The sequence below is a fragment of the Capricornis sumatraensis genome, chromosome 8 (genome assembly GCF_032405125.1).
Source record: "Capricornis sumatraensis isolate serow.1 chromosome 8, serow.2, whole genome shotgun sequence".
NCBI classification, from domain to species: Eukaryota; Metazoa; Chordata; class Mammalia; order Artiodactyla; family Bovidae; genus Capricornis; species Capricornis sumatraensis.
In genome coordinates, this window is record NC_091076.1 from 73181217 (window position 1) to 73207863 (window position 26647).

Consider the following 26647-nt stretch of genomic DNA (forward strand, 5'->3'; position numbering starts at 1 on the left):
ATCAGTTAAGTACGAATAAAGCCCAGCACATGCAAGACACAATATGTCTGAAAAGATTCCCAACGAGGCTTCTGAGGCATTTCCATCCTGTAGATGCTCACTGGCCTTAAGGCCCCACAATGAAGCCCAAGAAAAGAGAATACTAGGTCAGACTCATTAGATACTGGGCCTTAGAGGTGATCAGACAGGAAGGGATGCTCAATCTCAAACAAGGACAAGGGAAGGATCAGGCGCACACGTGACCTATTCTTGAATGGGAGAAGTCAGACATGGAGAAAACCACTCACCTTCAAACTGCCGGGCCAGGAGGTTGCCCAGCCATCGCTCCAGCAAAGGGGTGATGCCACGCATGAAAAACAGCCAGACCCGCCAGCCAGCAGCCCAGAAACCACAGCCAGGGCCCTTCCCTACAGGACCCTAGGATCCCAAGCAAAAGTCAAAAACACAAGTTAGTAATTCATTCAGACAACAACAGAACACTGGGCAGAGATGGAGCAGAGAGCAGAGGTATGGCGATATAGGGGGAAGAAAGAGAAGACTCTTCTAAGACCTCAGTATTTAAAATGGAGTTAATGAGGAAACCAGCAACTGAGATTTTAAACTAAAGGTGGGCTCTGGGGAGAAGTGATGAGATCTACAGGACAGCAGTAATAACACTCAGAGCCTCTCTCCAAATAGGCCCTTGGAAAGAGCCCTGACCTATGGAAAGATTAAGATGGATCTGAGAACGTGAATGCACTAGGGCAGGGTCCTACCGTGTTAAAGCGATAATAGATAAGGTGCTTCAGGTCCTTGCACATACGAATCTGCCGCATCAGCTTGTATTTGTAGCGGTACATGCCCGTCAGCTGCCCCACGTGGGCGAAGATATACTGCAACCCATCTGCCAGCTGCAACACAGTGGCCCCAGCAGGCTTTAAGCTAGAGCCAGCTCCATGATCAGCCCAGGCTTCACCCAGCTTCCCTACATGGGGCAGGGACTGGGGATTCCTGGCCTCACCTGGAAGGCATCCACATTGCCCAACCGATACTGCACATGACTGTCCACCACCAACTTAGTTAGACGCAGAACTTCTCGACACAGATGGAAAGCATTTCCAAAACGAGATTTCTTTCTTTCCTGGAAAAAACGCCAAGGACAGAAACAACACTAGTCAGCAATGCTCAGGACTGGATGCACACCTTCCCAAGAGGCCAGGGCAAAACCAGTCCGTCCTCAGCCCAGGACCCCCTTAAGGTCCAATGCAAGTACCTTGGTGGTGAGCGTCTTAACAGGTTTAAGGTTGAAGTTGTAATCCAGGTGCAGATAGTTGAGGTTCTTACGGTGAATGAGAAGGTTGAGCATGTTGTAGCCCTGGCGGCAAACCTGTAGCCCCACCTCCACCCAATCCAGCTTGGTAGACTGGAAGAATTTGGTGGCTTTGAAGGATCGGAATAGATACCTGGGATGGGAATAAGGAGTGAGAGTGAGCGACCTGATCATCTCTGGAACAGAAGAAGGCTGAGCAAGGGCCCCAGGGCACCTCACCTCTTCTTTTGGGCTTTCGGGGGCCGGTGCTTCAGGGCATTCAGCACATAGTACTTAAGGAGCTTCTGGTAGGAGACCCTCACTTTCACAGGCTGCCCAGCAGGACAATGCTCCCGATACCTGAAAAAACACACCCATTAAGAGCTTGGCCCACCTCTCCCTCCAGCTGCCCTGTTAAAGGCTCTATGCCCACCCAGCTGGAGTCTTTAATCCTATACGTCTGCTACTCTCCCTAGGTAGAAGCCTTACCAGTTCTTGACAAGGGGGATGTCTAGGGCCCGGCGAGTGCGACCAGAGCGTAGGTTGAAGGGCCGGGGGGCCCAGAGCAGGGCGATGCCATTGGCTGTATTGTCTGTGTAGAGGGGTGTGTCCTTCAGAAAGGGCTCCACAAACTCTGGGAGCTCGAACTCCTCATCGTCATCTGGCAATGGTTCCTGGCTCTGAAAGAAGAACCCCCAAGGGTTTAGCTCCTGAACTGGGGAGAGACCTGGGATGAGAGAGAAACTCTCTGGGGCCAAACACAGTGGCTACATCTGCTATGGAAACTGGGCTGCCTGACAAGAGAAGCCCTGAAAAACCAGGGCAAAGGAGGCCAAGGGAGCAGAGAACAGGGCAGGGCCAACTGGGCAAGTAAGCAGCACTCCTCTCACCGCAACTGGCTCCACCAGAGGCCTCCCAGAGGAGCCCCAGTACCAGGGAGAAAGAAACATGCAATCACCTCCTGTCCAAGCTCCAAAAACTGGGCCTGGGGAAGGAGATCTGTTTATGTTAAGAACATGATGGAACATGAATCAATATCAAAAACACTGTGCCAAGTGTAAGAAGCCAGCCACAAAAGACTACATACTGTACAACTCTATTTATATGACATGTTCAAAATAGGCAAATCTACAGAGACAGAAAGCAGATTAGCAATTGCCTAGACGTGGAAAATTCAAGAGAAATAGACGGTGACTACCATGGATGCAGGGTTTCTTTCTGAGGAAATGAAAATGTCCTAATAAATGGAGTGATGGTTACACAGCTCTGTGAATAAACTAAAACCACTGAATCATACACTTTATATGGGTGAATTGTGTGGTAGTGAATTATAGCTCAAAAAAAGGATTTAAAGACACCCTGGAGAGACTTTCCTGGTGGTCCAGTGGATAAGACTTTGCACTTCCAATGCAAGGGACACAGGTGTGATCCCTGATCAGAGAACTAGATCCTGCATGCCACAACTAAGGCCTGGTGCAGCCAAATAAATAATAAAATATTTTGAAAAATAAAAAATTTTTCTGGAAACAGACCAGAATAAGATTAGAGTCCCAGAGGAGAAACAATAAAGCCCAGATGGGTAATCACAGAAACCAAGATAATATCAATAACTTGGTTTGAGCCAAGTGCCAAACTCTCACATTACAGTTCCCCTCTTACAGCTTGAGGGGAACACTTAAGGATGGAAATCATGTCTCCCTCTAGCTGGACTTTTATCTAGTCATGCTTCTGCCCAGTCAGGAAATTTCTCTTGAAGAGCTGAGAATGTCTCTTCCTCTCACCTTGACAGAGTGTCTATGGGAAATTGGGTTGATCAAAGGATCAAAGTAGAAAGCTGGCAAATCAGGATCCTCAGTTTTGATGAACACAACATTAGGAGTGTGGTACCTGGAATGAAACAAGAGTCAGCCAAGGTGCTCCCCGGTGGCCCAACCGAAATGCAGCCACCCCTTTCGCCCAGCTGGGCTGCAGCTCTCTCACCAGGTGAGGTGGACATGGTGCGGCAGGTTGTTGTACAGGTAAGGAAACGCAATCTTGTACTCGGTGCGGATAGGCTGCCGGATGATGATCTTGTTAATGTCGTTGAATTCATTCCAGTCTTCATCCCTAGGGCACAGAATCAAGGGTGAGCAGCTGAGCTGGGCAGTCTGGAAACTACAACGGGATCTCAAGGATCAAGATTAGATTTTACAACGGCTGCTTCATGTTGACGCTGGGCAGAAACCAACACAATCCTGTAAACCAATTCCCCTTCAATTAAAAAATACATTTAAAATTTACTTTTTTAATTTAAAAACACTCTACTCTCTCTAACTTACTGTAGGTTGATGTCTCGGACAAGAGGCTCAAATTTGGGGCCTCCAGGAATGGCCATATTAAGTGCCTTGGATGTAAAAAAGGCCTTCAGATCAAACAGATAGAAGTAATTGTCATCAACCAAGTCTGTCAAGAGCTGATTGGCCAGGCGGTAGAGAGTGGACATCATAGGCAATGTGAACTGCCAGCGCTGGTAAGTGGAACCATTTACATACCTAGGGAAAAAAGAGAGGCCCATATAAGTTCAAGTAGGTGTACCAGCTAGCCAGGTCATGCTACCTACTGGTCTCCCAGGACCCCTCTGGAGTTCCAAACCCTCACAGGCATGGTAACTCCAACTATCACTCACTTTCGGCTATCCCTTAATGGCTGGTGGTCATAGAACCAGTCCAATACAGGGGCATCCTCCTCAGGGTCCAGCTCTAGCTGAATGGCTTCCAGTGGCTCAACATCTAGGATATTGTCAGCATAGTCCAAAGGTGGCTCCTCATCATCAAAAGGGGGGAAACGCATCCTCTTGAAATGCCTCCTGTCTCTTTTTTCCCGACGCATCATAATCCACATTGACCTGGAAGTCGACAATGTCACGCAACAGTTTCTGCAGTGTCCCCTCAACTGCCACCACCACACCCCACATTCCAGGCCTTCTCACCCCCACTGGGAGATGTAGACAGGTTCAATGACCCAGGGGATCTCATTGACAAAGGAAATGGCTCCGGTGATGTGGTACAGCACAGGCACATCCCGGATCTGCTCCCAAGGCATAGGCATGTTCTCCAGGAGCTTGAGGACTGCATGTGGCATGTACTTGAGGGCACTGTAACAACAGGAAGAGAGATGATTAGAAACGACAAGGTGTTCTGCTACCTGAGCCGTGCAGAGAAGTAACAAGGTACCACAGTATCCGGCCTTACAGTCTAAACTCCTAAGTACAGTACACAGGCCCTCCACAGTATCCGGCCTTACAGTCTAGACTCCTAAGTACAGTACACAGGCCCTCTGTGACCAGGAACTGTGCCTCCCCACCTCCAACAGTGCCACTTTTTTTTCTTAAACATCACTGTCCCACAATACTGGGTTTCAGTCCCTCTAAATCACCAGCTATCTCCCTAAAAACAGCTTTTAGGCTATCTCACATCCTATCTCTCTATGAAGTGAAGTCGCTCAGTCGTGTCCAACTCTTTGCAACCCCATGGACTGTAGCGTACTACGCTCCTCTGTCCATGGGATTTTCCAGGCAAGAGTACTGGAGTGGGTTGCCATTTCCTTCTCCAGAGGATCTTCCTGACCCAGGGATCGAATCCACGTCTCCCACACTGTAGGCAGATGCTTTACCGTCTGAGCCTAAATAATAAAATATTCACTACACTTTATTTTAATCATTTGTCTGCTACGTCAGTAGGCCATAAGCTCCAGAAAAACTGTTGCTTCCTGATTGTTGCTATATCCCTGGCACCTAGCACAGTTCTCAAATACTTTTGAAATAAACACAACTTCCGTTGCTGTCTTGGACTAGTTCATGAAATGGCTAACACTTTTGTGTAAAAATGAAAAAGGATCTGCTAAGGTATTTATACCTGTACTCACCCACCTTGGGAAAACAAAAGGACACAAAGACCTCAGGAAGTAACTACCCTCAAACCTGAAGATTCTTGTCACTTAGGAATTACAGGCAACAGAATGTATGCTTTAATTCACTCAAAGATAAAGACGTCTTATCATAGTATCAACAGGACAAATTAAAAACTCCAGTCCCAGATCAGGGAAAAGAAACAGAACAACAAAGAACATAACTGAGAACATCTTACCTTGTTGGTAGTAACATAAATTGTTACAGTCACTAAGAAGAACAATATGGAGGTTCCTTAAAAAAACTGAAAAACAGAGCTACCATATGAGCCAGCAATCCTACTCCTGGGCATATACATATAGAAAACCATAATCTGAAAACAAACACGAAACCCAATGTTCACTGCAGTACTACTTCCAACAGCCAGAACGTGAAAACAACCTGAACGCAGATCAACAGATGGATGGATAAAGAAGACGCAGCACATGCACACTCAGTCCAGTCCAGTCGCTCAGTCGTGGCCGACTCTGCGACCCCATGAATCGCAGCATGCCAGGCCTCCCTGTCCATCACCATCTCCCGCAGTTCACTCAGACTCACGTCCATTGAGTCGGAGATGCCATCCAGCCATCTCATCCTCTGTCATCCCCTTCTCCTCCTGCCCCCAATCCCTCCCAGCATCAGAGTCTTTTCCAATGAGTCAACTCTTTGCATGAGGTGGCCAAAGTACTGGAGCTTCAGCTTTAGCATCATTCCTTCCAAAGAACATCCAGGACTGATCTCCTTTAGAATGGACTGGTTGGCTCTCCTTGCAGTCCAAGGGACTCTCAAGAGTCTTCTCCAATACCACAGTTCAAAAGCATCAATTCTTCGGCGCTCAGCTTTCTTTATGGTCCAACTCTCACATCCATACATGACTACTGGAAAAACCATAGCCTTGACTAGGTGGACCTTTGCTGGCAAAGTAATGTCTCTGTTTTTGAATATGCTATCTAGGTTGGTCATAACTTTCCTTTCAAGGAGTAAGCATCTTTTAATTTCATGGCCGCAGTCACCATCTGCAGTGATTTTGGAGCCCCCAAAAGTAAAGTCTGACACTGTTTCCACTGTTTCCCCATCTATTTCCCATGAAGTGATGGGACCAGATGCCATGATCTTAGTTTTCTGAATGTTGAGCTTTAAGCCAACTTTTTCACTCTCCCCTTTTCACTTTCAAGAGGCTTTTTAGTTCCTCTTCACTTTCTGCCATAAGGGTGGTGTCATCTGCATATCTGAGGTTATTGATATTTCTCCTGGCAATCTTGATTCCAGCTTGGGCTTCATCCAGTCCAGCGTTTCTCATGATGTAATCTGCATATAAGTTAAATAAACAGGGTGACAATATACAGCCTTGATGTACTCCTTTTCCTATTTGGAACCAGTCTGTTGTTCCATGTCCAGTTCTAACTGTTGCTTCCTGACCTGCATACAGGTTTCTCAAGAGACAGGTCAGGTGGTCTGGTATTCCCATCTCTTTCAGAATTTTCCAGTTTATTGTGATCCACAGAGTCAAAGGCTTTGGCATAGTCAATAAAGCAGAAATAAGATGTTTTTCTGGAACTCTCTTGCTTTTCCCATGATCCAGCGGACGTTGGCAATTTGATCTCTGGTGCCTCTGCCTTTTATAAAACCAGCTTGAACATCTGGAAGTTCACGGTTCACATACTGCTGAAACCTGGCTAGGAGAATTTTGAGCATTACTTTACTATCGTGTGAGATGAGTGCAATTGTGCGGTAGTTTGAGCATTCTTTGGCATTGCCTTTCTTTGGGATTGGAATGAAAACTGACCTTTTCCAGTCCTGTGGCCACTAGTGCAGTACTTTCACAGCATCATCTTTCAGTATGCTATGTGTGTAACATATTTCAGTATGATATGTACATCATAATGTACATATACATTAGTACAATGGAATATCACTCAGCCATAGAAAAGGAAATAATGCCATTTGTAGAAATACAGATGGACCTAGAGATTATCACACTGAGTCAAGTCAGACAAAGGAGAAATATTGTATGACATCCCTATATGTGGAATTTAACAACAAATGGAATCAACATTTCCAGGAGAAATATCAATAACCTCAGATATGCAGATGACACCACCCTTATGGCAGAAAACGAAGAACTAATAAGCCTCTTGATGAAAGTGAAAGAGCAGAGTGAAAAAGTTGGCTTAAAACTCAACATTCAGAAAACTAAGATCACAGCATCCAGTCCCATCACTTCATGGCAAACAGATGGGGAAACAATGGAAACAGGAGAGACTTTATTTTCTTGGGCTTCAAAATCACTGCAGATGGTGACTGCAGCCATGAAATTAAAAGATGCTTGGTCCTTGGAAGAAAAGCTATGACCAACCTAGACAGCTTATTAAAGAGCAGAGACATTACTTTGCCAACAAAGGTCTGTCTAGTCAAAGCTATAGTTTTTCCAGTAGTCATGTATGGACGTGAGAGTTGAACCATAATGAAAGCTGAGCGCTGAAGAATTGATGCTTTTGAACTGTCTGAGAACATTAAAAGTCCCAAAATGACAGCAGCTCTCCAGGACTGAAACATAAGAGACAGGCAGAAGGAAAAGGGACCAAATTCCAAATGAAATAATTCCAGGATAGTCTTACCCCAAGTACACCCTTTTATCATGCCGAAACTTCCTGTTGGTCATGTCTCCATGGTCTCGGATGATCTTCCTGACATGTTCTGGAGGCATGTCTTCCTTCTGCGCATCCACAAATCCAAACTTCCGCTTTTCGGCATAGCGCTTGGCCTGCAATTGTTGCCATTTTCGGGCTGCAAAGACACCTCAGTTTAAAGATCTGCACACCATTCGCTTCATCTCCCCCCACCTCTCACCCTAAACTGAGTTTCTGTTAGGATGCGTGACAGTGGGTGGACATCCAGAAGGAACACTCCTTGCCAATTCTCTTGTCAACTTGCTCTGCTTTACTTTTTTAAATTTTTGCCAGCCATTTATCATTGCCTGGTATTTTTGGTACAACTAAGGAAACCGTTTTTGTTTAATAAACTACGTCCCTTTGCAATTTAAACCCTGTAAGGGAAGGGGTTTTGTCTGTATCACTATTGTATCCCCATTGTCTGGATCAATGCCTACAAGTAATAGGCACTTAAAAAAAAAAAAAAGGATGGTTTCAGATACTCGATTAGATGAAAAAATAAATGGGGGCTAATAAGTGCACTAACCTAATGTTTTGACACCTGACAAAACAGGGGAAGGGGTCAAACCCGCTGCGCGCACGCGCACACTGGCACACCCGCCCCCAGGCGCCTCTACCGCCCGCTTTCTTCACCTTTCTCCTGCAGCTTCTCTTCCGACATGTAGTCTGGCAGCGGGGCTAGTGGGCCAGGCACCGGGTTACCCGGCCCTCGGTAAGGAAATACTCCGGCCATGCTCGGAGAATCTGGGGAGCAGCAGAAGAAAAAAAAATTAACGAACAGGGCCCAGGCCCTCAAGAGGGGCCACAGAAACACGTCGAAACCCCCCGCCTGCAATTCCGCCTCGCTCAGAGTGCGCCGGCCCAGTCCGTCTGGCCGCTCAGCCCCAACCTAACCTCGCCTCGCCTCCCGCAGCCTGGCCCTTACAGTCCGCCACGCACCCTTTTAGCCCCTCACACAGACGGCCGCTTTTCAGCAAGGCAATGGCGGCAAGCCTACGTCCACTCCGCGTTCCCAAAGCCGGGAAGTACGCAACCCAGGTTCAGCGGTTGACCCAATAGGCGCCAAAGTACTCGGGCGGTTTGGCGAACTCACCAATTACAGTTGCAATTCGGGCAGGAAGGGGCGGGACCAAGGACGGAAGTATTGAGCTCGAGGGGGTGTGGTTGGAATGGATGCAAGCCCCTCCTTCCGCTTTTTTAGTACAGTTTCTAGGGCCTCAGCTGCGACTGGCCTGAAAGTGACTGTAGCCCGCCAGGCACTTCTGTTCATGGGATTCTCCAGGCAAGAATACTGGAATGGTTGCCATTCCCTTCTCCAGGGGCTCTTGACCCAGGGATCGAACCCGGCCTCCTGAATTGCAGGCAGATTTTTTACCGTCAGAGCTACCGGGGAAGCAACTTTGTGATTCGCCTGGGGCCACTGGAAACCCAAGCTTCCAGAATTTTAATAAATTTGTCGAAATTTGGGGCTTCCCAGGTGGCTTAGTGGTAAAGAATTCGCCTGCCAATGCAGGATTGTCATGCGACAAGGGTTTGATCCCTCGGTTGGGAAGATCCGCTGGAGGAGGAAATGGCAACGCACTCCAGTATTCTTACCTGGAGAATCCTATAGTCAGAGAAGCCTGACGGGCTACAGTTCACGGGATCGCAAGGAGTCAGACACGACTGAACACGCATGCACGTGGAAATTTGTACTTTACTCTGCGTCTAGTCTTATGTATTTAGACTTGACTTGACGTGCAATATTAACTCCGAGTCAGTCAGTCTTTTGTTCATGTGTTCAGTCGTTAATTCAGCCATCATTTATTGAAGCCTCACTAATGTATCAGGGGTTGGGGAGAGGGGCAGGTGGGGAGAAGGGAAAGCCAACTGCAAGGAGCTCAACAGGTAGCCCTGAGGTAGACAAGAACCCCAGCTCTTGTGATGCTCTGTGATAGGAATTCGGGGGCAGGGTATTTAACCCTTTGTTGTCAAGGAGGAGTTAGTCAATGAACCGTCAAAATAAAAGGTGGTGGGGAACTACATTGCAGAAAATTTTCTCCCCCTCCCTCTTCATTCCTATTTTCTGTCTCTGGCAACCCTATGGAGGGTATAATGAACACCCTATAACTCCTTCTGAACTCTTTAGTTGTGTCTTTCTGCTTGAATTGCCCTACATCTCCTTGACTTCTTTGTTTTACGTTTCATCCTTCTTGCTCCATTTTTGGTAACAACGTTGAATCTGACTTAGACCAGTTTGTTCAAACACTCACAAAGTTTATTGTGGAGGATGTAGAGGACTTGTAATCCTTACAGCTTCTTCATCTAGATGGTAATTTAGGACTCACAGGAGAAAGTGACACCTATGCAAAGGAGAGTCCAGGCCATTGCAGGCTGGTGTGGAGGTTTATGTAGTTCAAAGAAGAGAGGAGCCGTATTAGAGATGTGTTGGAGATGGGTGATTTAAGGGATTTGAGGAGGTGAAGAAAGAAGAAGGGAAAAGGAATCCCAGGTGGTGGTAAATTCTAAGGTTAGAGTTTGGAAAGAAAAAAAATATGGCATGTTCTGAAAGCAACCAACAAATCAACCTGGCTGCAATAGAAAGTCCAATATCATCTTTATTATGTTCATCATTGTCAGTGTCGTGAAGTCCTTAGCACTTGTATAAGGTTCACTGTGTGCCAGGCATTATTCTAAAACCTGCTAAAATTCTAATATTGTCTGTTTTAGTTAATGGTATTGTACCAATGTCAGCTTCCTAGTTTCGATTGTCCTACTACTGTTATGTCTTGTTGCTAGGTAAGAAGTTCTCAAGTAGGTGAAGGGTACACAGGGACTCACTGTACTATTTTCTAAATGGCATTATTGAGAAATAATTTGCACTCCATAAAGTTCACCTGTTTAAAGTATACAATCCAATGGCTTTTAATATATTTACAGAGTTGTTCAATTACCACTACCTAATTCTGAAAATTCTCGAAAGAAACCATGTACCTATTAGCATTCACACCCCATTTCTTCCCACCTCCTTCTCCTCAACCATTCAGTTCAGTCACTCAGTCATGTCCAACTCTTTGAGACCCCATGGACTGCAGCACGCCAGGCTTCCCTGTCCATCACCAACTCGCAGAGCTTGCTCAAACTCATGTCCATCGAGTCGGTGATGCCATCCAACCATCTCATCCTTGTAGTCCCCTTCTCCTCCCACATTCAATGTCTCCCAGCATCAGTCTCTTTTCTAACGAGTCAGTTCTTCACATCAGGTGGCCAAAGTAGTGGAGTTTCAGCTTCAGCATCAGTCCTTTCAATGAACACCCAGGACTGATTTCCTTTAGGATTGACTGGTTGTATCTCCTTGTAGTACAAGGGACTCTCAAGAGTCTTCTCCAACACCACAGTTCAAAAGCATCAATTCTTTGGTGCTCAGCTTTTTTTATGTCCAACTCTCACATCCATACATGACTACTGGAAAAACCATAGCCTTGACTAGACAGACCTTTGTTGGTAAAGTAATGTCTCTGCTCTTTAATAAGCTGTCTAGGTTGGTCATAGCTTTTCTTCCAAGGACCAAGCATCTTTTAATTTCATGGCTGCAGTCACCATCTGCAGTGATTTTTGAGCCCAAGAAAATAAAGTCTCTCACTATTTCCATTGTTTCCCCATCTGTTTGCCATGAAGTGATGGAACTGGATGCCATGATCTTAGTTTTCTGAATGTTGAGTTTTAAGCCAACTTTTGCACTCTCCTCTTTCACTTTCATCAAGAGGCTCGTTAGTTCTTTGCTTTCTGTCTTAAAGGTGGTGTCATTTGCATATCTGAGGTTATTGCTATTTCTCCCAGCAATCTTGATTCCAGCTTCTGCTTCATCCAGCCCAGCGTTTCTCATGATGTACTCTGCATTTAAGTTAAATAAGCAGGGTGGCAATATACCCAGTTGTGGATGTGGCCGGTGATGGAAATAAAGTCTGATGATGTAAAGAGCAATATTGCATAGGAACCTGGAATGTTAGGTCCATGAATCAAGGCAAATTGGAAGTGATCAAACAGGAGATGGCAAGAGTGAACATCGACATTTTAGGAATCAGCGAACTAACATGGACTGGAATGGGTGAATTTAACTCAGATGATCCATTGTATCTACTACTATGAGCAAGAAGCCCTTAGAAGAAATGGAGTAGCTGTAGGGTAAGGGAGTTAGAAAAGGCGAGGTTTGGAAAAAGAACGAGACTGGCACTTTCCAGGAACAGATACCTTTGATGAGGTGAGAAGGGGCAGCAGTCAGATTAGTGAGCTGCTGCACTAACCCAAGAAAAGAGTAAGTATATTAGGCGTATATGTGGAACTCTACTGTCTTAAGGGGGCCTGTTCCTATCCAAGGTTGTTCGGAGTAGTTATCTCTTAAACGGCTAGGACAAGGATTTCTGGAGATGGGCCAGAGGCTGGACCAGCTGGGAGCTAGGTGTAATCAACCTTAATGTCCATTTTTTTTTCCTTTGGGTGAGAGAGTTCTTTGTTTTGCATAGAATGGTGGGGAGGACCCAGAGGGGAGTTTTAACTCCAGGCTATTTTGAGTCTTGTAACTTTCCTTCAGTAGCCCTTATAGTAAACAAGAGTCTGAAATGCAGTACGTGGATGCAATCTCAAAAACGACAGAATGATCTCTGTTCGTTTCCAAGGCAAACCATTCAATATCACAGTAATTCAAGTCTATGCCCCAACCAGTAATGCTGAAGAAGCTGAAGTTGAACAGTTCTATAAAAACCTACAAGACCTTCTAGAACTAACACCCCAAAAAGATGTCCTTTTCATTATAGGGGACTAGAATGCAAAAGTAGGAAGTCAAGAGATACCTGGAGTAACAGGCAAATTTGGCTTTGGAGTACAAAACGAAGCAGGTCAAAGGCTAATAGGGTTTTGCCAAGAGAATGCACTGGTCGTAGCAAATACCCTCTTCCAACAACACAAGAGAAGACTCTACACATGGACATCACCAGATGGTCAATACCAAAATTAGATTGATTATATTCTTTGCAGCCAAAGATAGAGAAGCTCTACACAGTCAGCAAAAACAAAACCAGGAGCTGACTATGGCTCAGATCATGAACTCCTTATTGCCAAATTCAGACTTAAATTGAAGAAAGTAGGGAAAACCACTAGACCATTCAGGTATGACCTAAATCAAATCCCTCCTCACCCCTAGGCAAACACTAATCTACTTTTTTTCTCTATAGATTTGCCTGGTCTGGATATTTCATATAAATGGAATCATAAGATAGTGACTTTTTAACTTTTGTGACTGGCTTCTTTTACTTAGCTTATCTTTGAGGTTCATCCTTGTTGTATCACATATGTTTTCTTTGGAGAAATGTCCTTTCAGATCCTTTGCCTGTTTTAAAATGGAACTGTCTCTATGTATTCTAGATACAAGTTCCCTGTTATATATATGATATGCACGATTTTTCTCCTATTCTTTGGATTATCTTTTCACTTTCTGGGTGATACTCTTTGAAGCACAGACATTTTTAATTCGTATGAAGCCTAACATCAAATCTTCTATTGCTTATGACTTTGGTGTCATATCTTAGAAATCATTGCCTAACCCAAGTCACAATGGTGCAATCCTGTGTTTTCTTTCAAGAGTTTTATAGTTTCAACTCTTACCTATTTATGATTCACTTTGAATTTATTTTGCATAGGGGTCCAAATTCATTATTTTGCATATAGATATCCAATTGTTTCAGCACCCTTTGTTAAAAAGACTACTCTTTGTTCTTTGTCAAAATTCAACTGACCATTTGTTTGTTTCTGAACTCTCAATTCTGTCCCGTTGAGCTATACGTTTATCTTTATGCTCTCTCTGCTATTTTTGCAACTTCCATGTGAGTCTAAGTGAAGTGAGGTCACTCAGTCGTGTCCATCTCTTTGCAACCCCATGGACTGTAGCCTACCAGGCTCCTCCCTCCATGGGATTCTCTAGGCAAGAGTACTGAAGTGGGTTGCCAGTTCCTTCTCCAGGGGATCTTCCCGACCCAGGGATCGAACCTGGTCTCCCGCATTCCAGGCAGACGCTTTAACCTCTGAGCCACCGGGGAAGCTCAGGTGAGTCTAAAAAGTATTTCAAAACAGTTAATACATCAGATAACTTAATCCTCAAAACAACCTTATGAAATAGATATTATTATCTCCATTTTACTGATGAGAAACCCAGACTCAGAAAGGTTGAGTAACCTGCCTTGGGGCACTTGATTAATTGCATAAACTATGTGTCAGGCTCTCTCTAACTTATATGCAACTGTTCATTTAATTGTCACAATAATTCAGTCAGGTAGGTGCTATTATTTAGCCTCATTTTGTAGATGAACAAACTGAAGCTCAGGGAAACCGAGTTTCTTGCTTAAGGCCGCACAGACAGCAAATAATAGAGATGGTAAATAATGGCTCTGGAGCTTGTGGGGTTTTTTTTTTGTTTTTTTTTTTTTTTGGCTGTGTTGTCAAGATCTTTAGTTGCAGTGTGCAAGCTCAGTAGTTGCTCTGCAGCATGTCAGATCTTGGATCAAACCCACATCCCCTACATTACAAGGTGGATTTTTAAACACTGGACCACCAGGGAAGTCCCTGGAACTTCTGTTCTTAACCGTACTGCTATATCATCTTCTATGTTCTTCTCAGAAACATAAATGATACAGATGAGAAAACTGGGACCAAATCAACGCTGGTCTTGAATTCTAAACAGAGTTTTGACCTAATTGCCAATGATTTCCAAACTTTTTCTTTTAAAGATGGAAAACACTTGTGCCAACAAAATAATTTGCAAATGAAGAAACTAAAGACTAAAAGAATTAAGAATTTCTCTTAACGTCTTGTAACTGTTCAAACACCGTATGTCTTGAGTTAATCTGATGAAGTTCAATTGAGTAGGAAAGTGACCAAACCAGAAACAGATCAGAACAGAAAATATTAGCTGCCAGTGTTATTAATTGCAGCCAAACCAGTCTCCTTATTGTTTAAGAAGTTTAAAACTGGACTTGGAGGGGACTATGGATTATATAGGTCAGGGTCCCCAGCCTTTTTGGCACCACAGATCAGTTTCATGGAAAACCATTCTTTCACAACCGGGGGTTGAGGGCAATGGTTTCAGGAAAATTCAAGCACATGATATTTATTGTGTGTCATATGTGTTAGTTGCCTAGTCGTATCCGACTCTTTGTGACCCCCCACCCCCACCGCCCTGCTTTGTGACCCTGTGGGCCATAGCCTGCCAGGCTTCTCTGTCCATGGGATTTTACCAACAAGAATACTGGAGTGGGTAGCCATTCCCTTCTACAGGGGATCTTCCCAACCCAGGAAAGGAACCCAGGTTTCCTGCATTGCAGGAAGACTCTTTACCATCTGAGCCACCATTAAGCATCAGATCCTGGAGTTTGGGGACCCCTAATATAGATGAAGGCGTCTTCTGGCTTAAAATATGCAAGTGGCAGTCTAGGAACACAGAAGAGAGGTTGACCCATCAGTTCATGAGAAAGCCAGGAGAAAGAATCTGCACACAGGAAAAAGAATAACAGAAAACTGATGAGGAGGGCTGGAGAAACACATGGCCTGGAATAAGAAAAGGCCTTAAAACCCAGGGAGGGCACAGCTGGAAAAATTGGAAGAGGCACACAGGAAGGAAGACTTTCAAGAAAAAGAAGCCCTCTGTCACGTGAAATGATGTATGAGGTAGAAGACTGAGAAAGGATACAAGCTCGAAAAGAGTTTTCTGACCTAGGAGAGCAGTGTCATAAAAATAAGGGGAGAGGAAGCTTCTCTGGTGCCAAGGAGGATCATGAAACAATGGAGGAAATGGGAATCCACCATTCATTTGAAAATTTGGACATGAAAAAAGATAAGAATTTAAACCAAGCAAGATGGTTAAGAGAAACTGAGATGAGAAAGAAGGTAGATTAGAATCACAGAACCAACAAAGACATCAGAGATTATCATGCCCAAATTCCTCTTCAATGCAGGATGTCTTTGCAAAGTATGCTTAACACTGAAAAGATTTCATTCTACAAAGGCTTAATGCACACCTCCTGGTGCTGGCCTTGCCAGGGTGCCCAGATATAGAGGAGAGCAGACCAAACAGAGGCCATGTGTGGTGGGAGCTTGTATTCTAGATGGGAACACAGATGTTAAATAGCTAGCTAAACATTTAAGATTTTCATAGTTTTTGTTGTGTTGTTCTACCAGTTTATTGCTACCAACCCATCTCCCTCCACCCTCCTCAGGCGTGTGTGCTCAGTCATGTGACCCCATGGACTGTAGCCCACCAGACTCCTCTATCCATGGACTTTTCCAAGCAAGAATATTGGAGTGGGTTGCCATTTCCTTCTCCAGGGAAGATTTTTAGTTTTTACAAAGTTAAAAGAGTCTTATAGAACTTGTTCCAATGGTTTGTTCCAAAGCACAGCCAACAATGCTCCCTCTATTTCTCTCTCCCCAAAAGAAATCACTTTTACCAATTTTAGCTGATTATTTTGGCCTGTTTTTCTGTTTCACCAAGCAATAAGCTTATATTGCTATTTCTCGACTTTCTACTTTGCGGCATTATCTGCTCACTTTCCACTGTAGAAGATGAAGATCCTGGGAATTCTCTGGCCGTTCGGTGGTTAGGACTTTGTGCTTTCACACCTGTGAGGGGTGGGGGACAGGTTCAATTCCTGGTTGGAGAACTAAAATCCCACAAACCCACAAAGCAACCACACACCACACACACATAAAAAAATGGAGCTCCAACTCTCCCCTTAGCCTCTCATATGCGTGTATGTGCTTATACACTACCCCATACTCCCAATATGATTAGGTAACTTTGGTGAGATTAATAATCAAGGTTTACATAACTGTGCAGGCAGTAGTAATAGCTAGTCCTTATGGAGCATTTACGCTGTGTCAGGAACTTTTCTAAGCATGTTAACATTAATTCATTTAGTTCTCATGATAATCCTATTATTGTCCTTCCACTATACAAATAAGGGAACTGGGGCACAGAGAGGTCAAGTAACTTGCCCAAGACCACGTAACTAGTAAGTGGAAAATCTGGGATTTAAATCCAAGTATTCTGGCTGTAGAAGCCAGGACCTATTGTACCCACCCTGGCTTTCTGTGAAGGACTCAGCAGTACTGGAGTGCATGCCCAGCCTCTGAGATGCTCAATTATTTCCTAAGTTTTCAAGTATAGCCCTACCTCCTGGGCAGACATCACCCCTTTGCTAAGGATCCAGGCTATAGGGAGGGAACCTGCACCTTCCCTCCCTCTTCCCCAAAGTTGTCCTCTCTCCCTCCCCTCTGTCAAGTGCAATCACTTCCAGCTGGCTGCTATCATCACTACTTTACATGAAGTTAAAATGTAAAACAAACACGGTTCAGTGGTTAGGACTTCGCCTTCCAATGCAGTGGGTGTGGGTTCGATCTCTGGTCAGGGACCTAAAATCCCATGTGACTTGTGGCCAAAAAAATCAAACAAACCAAAACATAAAACAGAACCAATAGTGCCACAATTCAATAAAGACATTTAAAAATGGTCCACATTAAAAAAAAATCTTGAAAAAAATAAAAACAATTACGCACACAAACTCTATTATGCCTCTCTGTTCACAGGCACCCACAGATTTGCAGCTTACTTATTCAAGTAGTAAACTATGATTACATTTCCTTTCCTAAGCAACTGTTTGTTTTTCCCACAGTTAGTAGCTGTATTTGCTTAGTTTTTTGTTGTTATTTTCTATGGATTCTTTGCCAACTCCTGCTCTGGCTGTTCATTAGCTTTTAAATCTGTTTTAAAATGTTCAGACATATAAGGTAGTCTATCGATTTCATCTTCCCCTGCAAAAAAAGTCTTTCCCAGAGCTTCATGACCTGCTGCAGCATATCCAAGTTTCTCTCTCTATTTGTTGTATAGCTCTCTTCCTAGGATCCCCTTTCACCATCAACCTGGGAAGTCCTATCATCTATGTTGGATCTCTTGTTTTCTATTAATGTGTCTGGGTCTTCTTTCTTGGTTGACTTCCTTAATTCGATGGAGTGTATTTTCTAGTGGCTTTCTGAGAAGGGTTCATGGTAGATAAATGTTTTTAGACTTTGCATGCCTGAAAATACCTTTATTCTGCCCTCATACTTAATTGATGGTTTGACTGGATATCTTATTCTATTTCCTTCAAATTTTTGGTGAAGTTGCTTGATTGCCTTTTAGCTTCCAGTGTGTTGTTTAGAAGTTCGATGTCATTTTGATTCCTGGTGTTTGTATGTAACATTTCCCTCTTCCCCTCTGAAGCATTCATCTCAATGTTCTGAAATTTAATTCTGTTGTTGCTTGATGTGAATCTGTTTTCTTTCACTCTTCTGGGAATTTCAATGATCCATCAGTATGGCAACTCATGTTCTCTGGTTTTGAAAGTTTTCTTTCATGATTTCATTTATGATTTCCTTTTTCTTTTCTGTCTTTCCTTCCTTTTTCTCAGTTTTCTCTTTCTCTTCATTATTTTGATGTCGGGTGTCTTGGACTGGTACCATGATTGTCTCATTTTTGTTCCTAATATCTTCTTTCTGGGAGATTTTCTCAACCTTATTTTCTAACTCTTCCATGAATTTTTCATATCCAATAGCACACTTCTAAATGCTCTTTTAATTCTGACTGGATTTTAGAAAATTTTTGGTAGCACATTATTTCATGCTTACAATATATTCTCTTATCTCTCTGAGGAAAATAATGAGTTTTTCTCAAGTTTTATTTTCCATGAATAGCCTTTGCTCTCTCTGTCTTTTCCCCTGTTTTTCACATTCTACATTTTTCATGTTAGAGGCTTTCCTCAAGAGCTCATAATCAGTCCTTCTATTAAACTTGTAATAAGCACTTCCAATGAGAAGTGAGAATGTATAAGATAAAGGGGGTGGAGTAGAAGGAGGGGAGCCAGGAAGGCGAAACGGGAGAATGGAAAGCCTACCAGGCATTGGGCATTGTCTGCACAAGGTCCTGAGAGAGGAAGGAACGCGGCATATTTTATCAACTGAATAAAGCCACACAAAGAGTGATGCAGCGGGAGTTCCCCGGCAGTCCAGCGATCAGGACTCAGTGCGTTCACTGCCAGGGCTGGGTTCAAATCCTGGTCAGGAAACTAAGTCGCATGGCAGGGTGGAAAAAAAAAAGGGGAGGGGGGCAGTGAAACAAAGTACCAGGGGGCTTCCTTGATAGTCTAGTGGTTAAGAATCCACCTGCCAATGCAGGGAACATGGCTGCGATCCCTGGTCTGGGAGGCTGCCACATGCAGAGAGGCAACTAAGTCTGGGCACCACAATTACTAAAGCCTATGAGCCATAGAGCTTGTGCTCCCCAAGAGAGAAACCGCTGCAATGAGAAACCCGCACGTGACAACGAGAGCATGGCCCCCGTTCCCCGCCGCTGCCAGTGATGAAGACCCAGCACAGCCAGAAATAAACCCTAAAAACAAAAAGACAGTACCACAAATCTGGACGGTAGACAAGGGTCACCATGCAGAAGCCTACAGGTCGTGTCATGAATTATGCCTCTCTCTGAAAAAGAAAGAACACTGGATGCATTAAGCAGAGAATGGCCTGATCCAATTTGCATTTTAACAACCACAGACTGATCACTGTGGGGAAAGTAGTCACTAGGCTATCATCATGTCACCTAAGGTAGAGATGACGGTGACTTCAGCCATAAGTCAAAGAGAAATGGAAAGGAATGAATGTGAAAGCCATTCTGAACTCGGTGATTAATTGGACATGTGTGTGTGGGAGTGGAAGGTGGAGTGGTATGGCTTGAGGATGATTCTTAAGTTCCTGTCTTAACCAGTGAGTTGATGGCAGTGCTATGTACAGACCAGGAGCACAGCAAAGGGTGCAGGTCCGGGAGGAAACATCCTGGACAAACCCTTGAATGTCAGAATGCAACAATCCCTTCCTCAACATGTCATCAGGTCATCCGCAATCTGTGGATGACCCATTTCTACATCCCTTACCTCTGGTTTCCCTCCTTTGGATGACTCCTACTTTCTCAATTTCCCACCTTAAAATTTTTTTAAAAACGTGTTTGGCTGTGCTGAGTCTTAGTTGCGGCATGCAAGATCTTTGATCTTCATTGTAGCATGCGAACTCTTAGTTTCGGCATCTGGGTTCTAGTTCCCTGACCAGGGAGCAAACCTGGGCCCCCTGCATTGGGAGTTCAGAGTCTTAGCCACTGGACCACGAGAGAAGTCCCTCAATTTCCCACTTTAACCATATCCTCCCTGTAGCTCCCTGTAGCCTGATCTCTGCCTTGTTTACTCACTGTTACATCACCTATGTTCCAAACACATAGTAGGACATTCATAAATACTTGCTGAAAGGAAAAATAGAGTAGTATGTGCCAATCATACTTAGAGCCACAAAATAAAACAGCACATTTTCGTGGATCCTAACACCAACAGTTTCACATGACATTTAGTAAAATTTAAAAAAAATTTTTTTTTCAAGTATTACAACTTTTAAGTGATTTCAAATGTTATTTTATATTAAAAGAGATGGGAAAAGATTTTGAAGCAGACTTCAAAGTTCACATGAATTTTTAAAATTCAATATATGTCAAAGAAAGCCTGCAGCAGCTACCCTAGGCTAGGCCCCCCTCTCTCCCTCCCCTCATTTCCTCCATGCTCCCAGCCCCCCACCCTTGCTTGCTGCCAGGGTGGGAACATTTGGATTCTAGGAAGAGCCGGGGTTAGGGAAGGAAGAGCACGAGCGTGAAGAAAACAACGTCTAGACAAGCTGCTGAGGGAAGCTAATGAAGGGCTGATGGGCAGTGTCTTTCTGGGCCAACACAGCAACAGGAATCTGTGGCATCCTTGTTCCTTGGCTTCTCCGTCCTCTGGTGGTGCCCTGACCTGGGATCTGGGGCACAGCGGGCCTCTGTGCCAGTCTCTCAGCCCCAGGGATTAGCAGTGCCAACCAGCGAAGTTCAAGGAGGTGAAGGAGCCCTTCCAAGGGCACAGGCTGGCAGGTCAGAATGACAGGACAAAGTTTAATCCAAAGGAATCATTTGCCAACCTTGGAATGTCAGCTACTATGCCAGAACCTGTGTGGGGGCTGGACGGTGACAGGGTGGAAGAACTGCTGCAGGAATCTCTCATTTCACTCTGTAAGAACGACCTCCTAGGGACTTCCCTGGGAACCTGGTGGTGAGGACTCAGTGCTTCGAATGCAGGGGGCACAACTTCCATCCCTAATCAGTGAACTAAGATCCCACATGCCATACTGCGTGACCAAAAAAACAACAAAAAAAAGAATGACCTCCTATTCTTCTACTCTTAAAGCCCACATGGCCTGCATTCTTATCTCAATGAAAAGAGCTCATTCAGTCTGAGAATCACTTTCATTTCAGCGTCTACTTCCTGTGGAAGATGTGACCAGGGAAGGTTTGTCTCCCATCTGGTTCAGTTCAGTTCAGTTCAGTCGCTCAGTTGTGTCCAACTCTTTGGGACCCCATGAACGCCAGGCCTCCCTGTCCATCGCCAACACCCGGAGTTTACCCAAACTCATGTCCATTGAGTTGGTGATGCCATCTAACCACCTCATCCTCTGTCGTTCCCGTCTCCTCCTGCGTTCAATCTTTCCCAACATCAGGGTCTTTTCAAATGAATCAGTCCTTTGCATAAGTGACCAACATATGGTTATTTCAGCTTCAGCATAAGTCCTTCCAATTAATATTCAGGACTGATTTCCTTAAGGATGGACTGGTTGGATCTCCTTGCAGTCCAAGGGACTCTCAAGAGTCTTCTCCAACACCACAGTTCAAAAGCATCAATTCTTCAGCACTCAGCTTGCTTTATGTCCAACTCTCACATCCATACATGACTACTGGAAAAACCATAGCCTTGACTAGATGGATGTTTGTTGACAAAGTAATGTCTCTGCTTTCTAATATGCTGTCTAGGTTGGTCATAACTTTCCTTTCAAGGAGTAAGCGTCTTTTAATTTCATGGCTACAATCACCATCTGCAATGATTTTTGGAGCCCAAAAAAATAAAGTCTGACACTGTTTCCACTGTTTCCCCATCTGTTTGCCATGAAGTGATGGGACCAGATGCCATGATCTTAGTTTTCTGAATGTTGAGTTTTAAGCCAACTTTTTCACTCTCCTCTTTCATTTTCATCAAGAGGCTCTTTAGTTCTTTGCTTTCGATCATAAAGGTGGTGTCATCTACATATCTGAGGTTATTGATATTTCTCCTGGCAATCTTGATTCCAGCTTGGGCTTCATCCAGCCTAGTGTTTCTCATGATGTACTCTGCATATAAGTTAAATAATCAGGGTGACAATATACAGCCTTGACATACTCCTTTTCCTATTTGGAACCAGTTTGTTGTCCCATGTCCAGTTCTAACTGTTGCTTCCTGACCTGCATACAGGTTTCTCAAGAAGCAGGTCAGGTGGTCTGGTATTCCCATCTCTTTCAGAATTTTCCACAGTTTATTGTGATCCACACAGTCAAAGGCTTTGGGATAGTCAATAAAGCAGAAATAGATGTTCACCTGGTTAGAGGGACAGAACGAATATGCTCTCAACACTGAGTTAAGTGATGTTCGTGTTGTCAGGGGAATGCTGAAATGGACCTCTGCCCTGCTCAATGACTGCATTCCTGAAAAATGCAGAAATCAATACTTGGTGAATAGAAGTCTGGCTTTCCAGCTGAAGAAGCATCCTGACTTACAAATACCACTTCAGAGGCAACCTATCTGATCTGATTGATCTTCAGTTGTCAACTTTCTACAGGTTTCTCCCTTTCTCAGTTTTCCTATAAAGAAAGGGGCAAAATAGTGTATCAGAATGTTTCCTGGATTCTTCTGGTTGTGCCACAAACTAGTTGGGTGTGCTTGGATAAGTTGCTTTTCTTTTTGTTTTTAAGTAATTTTTAAATTTTTATTTGTTTATTTATTTAGTTGTGCCATTCATTCAGGATATTTAGTTGCTGCGTGTGAACTCTTAGTTGCAGCATGTGGGATCTAGTTCCCTGACCAGAGATCTAACTCGGGCCCCCTGCATTGGGAGCACAGAGTCTTAGCCCCTGGATCACCAGGGAAGTCCCCTCACTTAACTTTTCTAGGCTTTAATTTTTTGCAGGGGAATTCCCTGGCAGATCAGTGGTTAGAACTTGGTGCTTTCACTGCCAGGACCTGGGTTAGATCCCTGGTTGGGGAACTAAGATCCCACAAGCCAAAAGGCACAGCCAAAAATAAATAAATAAAATACAAATAAAAAAGCATTAAGAACTTAAATGGTAAGATAATCTTGAAGGTGATATATTAATAAAGACTCACTGTTACAAGTGAAAAAAAAATTTGTTCATACTCACTAAAGCAAATCTGGGAGTTTTTAGAGTTGTGTAACTGAATGGTCCGGGGGTGGGGGGTGGGGGGTGGAGTTCTTGCTTCAGGTAGAGCTTGATCCAGATATTTAAATGATGGTAGAAATCTCTGTCCATATTTTGAATCCCTTTTTTCTGTCTTGGCTTCATGCTCATGGAAGTTATCTTATATCAACCTGGATTAACGATGTTAGCACATAGTGCATCTCAGCCAAAAGTTCTAGCAGAAGGCAAGGTGTGGAGGCTCACAGTTCTGCCCAAGTCACAGACTCATCTCAAGGAAAAAGGATACCGTGTTCTGATTGACTAGCCCTGAGTCACATGCCCAGTGAGAAGGGAGAGAAAGGAGCTAGACAGGCAAAAATATCAAATGTTGGACAGGGGTGCTATAATAGAAAACAGACATATGTATGGGCTTGAGTCTGGGCCCTGTCACTAACCGGCTAGGTAATCCCGAGTAAGTTATCTTGGTTTTCTCATCTGATAAATAGGATGGTGACTTTCCTGGTGGCACAATGGTTAAGAATCTGCCTGCCATTTCAGGGGACATGGGTTCCATCCCTGGTCCTGGAAGATCCCATGTGCTGCAGGGAAACTAAGCCCGTGTGCCACAGTTACGGAGCCTGAATTCTAGGCCCCACAGGTCACAAATACTGAAGCACACGCGCCTAGAATATGTGCTGCCCAACAAGGGAAACCCGGACACCGCCAGTAGAGAGTAGCCTCCACTCACTGAGACTAGAGGAAGCCTGCAAGCAGCAATGCAGACTCAGTGCAGCCAAAAATTAAATATATATATATATACATATTATGTATATAGGATGTGTCTCTATTGTGTGGGGTTAAATGGGAGAAGGTATCAAAGGTGCCTCATGTGGAAGGCTCATGACACATGTTCAGCCTAGGATGGTGTGACTTTCGTTAATGATTCTGAACAAATACTGCACTTCAATGAAGGAGCAGCTCTTTAGAGAATAACTTCCTTTGTGTAATCACCTGCAGAGTGAGGGCTCCTAACCTTCGGCCAAACAAATCCAGATTTTACATATAACAAGGCTTTGACAACTCAGTTATGGATACTTCCGTTTAATTTTCTTGTTAACTCAGGATAAATTTAAAAGTCTCTTTTGGATTCAACCCTTGGCATTTGAGAATCACTCTAAATTGTCTGAATCCTTTCTTTTGCTCTAAGTCCATTCTACTGAAGACATTTGGTTCGCTTTTTCAGAGTAGAGGCTCTAGGACATTGTAGTTTAAAGAGTTAGTGCCAAGAGATCTTCTCACAGCAAAGCTTCCATGAGCCAGCATCACATTATAAACCAGGACAACTCTGGAGCCAAGAAAAGTGACTCAAAGTCACCATATTCACAAAAGACTGATGATCTTATTTACATAGCAGTTTATTAATTTTTGATCAGGATAGTGTTCTGAAACCATAAAATATCAATGCTTCCCATCCAGGAAATCCTCTCCCCTATGCCAGAGGACAAAGAATTTATCAGCCAGTAGCTCAGTGGGCATGGAGTCAATCTTTGGGATCATGTTATCTCCCCTGCCAGCTAAGTATGGAGTCAGTCTTGAAGACCACTTCACTGGGCCATGGTGAGGCCTGCTAGAGCACCGCCATGGCAACCCAACTCACTGTACCAAATTTAGCATCTGCCAACCTCCACCATGGCAACCCAATTCATTGTAACAAATTTAGCATCTGCAAACCTCTGCATTTTTTAGCTTCTCTTTTCTAGGCTCTCAACTGACTATGCCTCTTTGATTCACATCATTTATATCTGGTCCACCACATATATAACACCAGTTGATGAGATGTCCACTTACGCAATTATAATCACAGTCCAGTCCTGCCCTCCTGAAGTTTCACTGGGTCACCGTGATGGAAAATTGTGTGTGATCCCAAATTATTCAGGTATCTACTTCTGTCCTGCACTCTACCCTCCAATTATCTAAATCACTTCCTGTGTTTTAAGAGTTAACCCATAGGAATAGCCATTTTTCACCTCGTATTTCTCTCTATGGTGGTTTTTCCTCTTTCCATCTTGGTCACCCTTCACAGATACTACCAAGTTTTCCTGAGAGGGGAACTCACTTGAACCGTGAATTCATGACAGCGACTGAAAAGGTGTAAGGATTGGAATGATTCAGTATTGACATCAACACATGGTTTGGGAACAGATTCCTCCCGTTGTTCGTCACATTTTTCTTTGAAAGCTCAAGACAATGTTTTTGTTAATCAAGGCATTTGGTTAAAATAACAATTGAGTTTTGAAGATACTACTTTATTAGGTCTTGGGACTTCCCTTGTGGTTCAGTGGTTAAGACTCCACTCTCTCAGTGCAGAGGGCACAGGTTTGATCCCTAGTCAGGGAACTAAGATCCCATATGCCAAATGGCATGACCAAAAAAAAAAAAAAGAAATCTCTATCTCAATTTCTACACCGTTGCATCTCTGGTTTTAGTCTGACTACATTCAAACCCTCTGCTCTCATTTTCTGCCTGTGCTTACTTCCAACTGTTGCAGTTTCTCCTTGGCTCTATTTGTCATTTTTCCCCTTTGCGCCTTGGTTTTCATGACTCTTTGATGAGGATATCTCACAATCCCTCTCTCTCTCTGTCCCCTATGTTTTTTTCTCTATCTATACATTCCCTCTTTTTCCTAGTTCTTTTCTTTGAATGTTTATTTCATCATTCTGCCCCCACTTCCTTTTTTCTGATTCTCTTCAGTCTCTGCTTATTCTTCTGTGTCATTTCCCATTTCCTATTCTTACTTCTCGTCATCCTACCAGTCTCTGCCTCTCAGTTCTTGTCTGGGTTGGGCACTGTAGCTGTTTGTGCTTTGTCTTTCTGCTGGTCTCCAACTCAACATATTGCATGCTTTTTCTGTCAATGAATCTTTCCATTGACTGCCTCCTCTACCTTCTGTTCTGCTTCTCAGCTTCCCTGACTAATCTTCATCTCTCTCTCTCTCTCTCTTTTTTTGGTCACACCATGCAGCATTGGGGATCTTTGTTCCCCAACCAGGGATCGAACTCATGCCCCCTGCATTGGAAGTGCAGAATTTTAAACCACTGGACCACCAGGGAAGTCCCCCGCTGGTCTCTATTACCACCTCTTTCCTCTCACTCTGCTAATCTATCAGCCACTACGACCTATCTCCCTGGGATCTGGTGGTTCCTCCTTGTCACTCACTCCCCTTATTTCACCATCAAGACCATCTGTATCTTCCACCATTGGGGTCCCTTCCCATCAGCCTTTATTTCTATTTTGCTTGTTTTTTTTAATGACCATTTAACCAATTCTATGATTTTGGTTCTTCTCAGCATCTATAACAGACTTTCTTGAAATTTCTGCCAAGGATTATGTCTTGCCCTCCATCTCTC

At 43.9% G+C, this 26647-nt stretch overlaps 1 protein-coding gene across 1 annotated transcript in view; it reads right to left on the minus strand.

Moving 5' to 3' along the window:
* Positions 1–8859, minus strand: part of PRPF8 (pre-mRNA processing factor 8) — a 30344-nt gene extending 21485 nt beyond the window's left edge. The window contains exons 1-14 of the mRNA XM_068978947.1: positions 8828–8859; positions 8522–8632; positions 7835–8003; positions 4257–4421; positions 3954–4172; positions 3607–3819; positions 3269–3394; positions 3070–3175; positions 1778–1968; positions 1529–1648; positions 1253–1442; positions 1001–1120; positions 756–890; positions 288–417 (exon numbers count right to left, since the gene is read on the minus strand). Coding sequence (XP_068835048.1) covers positions 288–417; positions 756–890; positions 1001–1120; positions 1253–1442; positions 1529–1648; positions 1778–1968; positions 3070–3175; positions 3269–3394; positions 3607–3819; positions 3954–4172; positions 4257–4421; positions 7835–8003; positions 8522–8621 — 1984 coding nt within the window. The 5' untranslated portion in view covers positions 8622–8632; positions 8828–8859. The remainder of the gene's footprint in view (positions 1–287; positions 418–755; positions 891–1000; positions 1121–1252; positions 1443–1528; positions 1649–1777; positions 1969–3069; positions 3176–3268; positions 3395–3606; positions 3820–3953; positions 4173–4256; positions 4422–7834; positions 8004–8521; positions 8633–8827) is intronic.
* Between the last annotated feature and the right edge of the window lie 17788 nt (positions 8860–26647).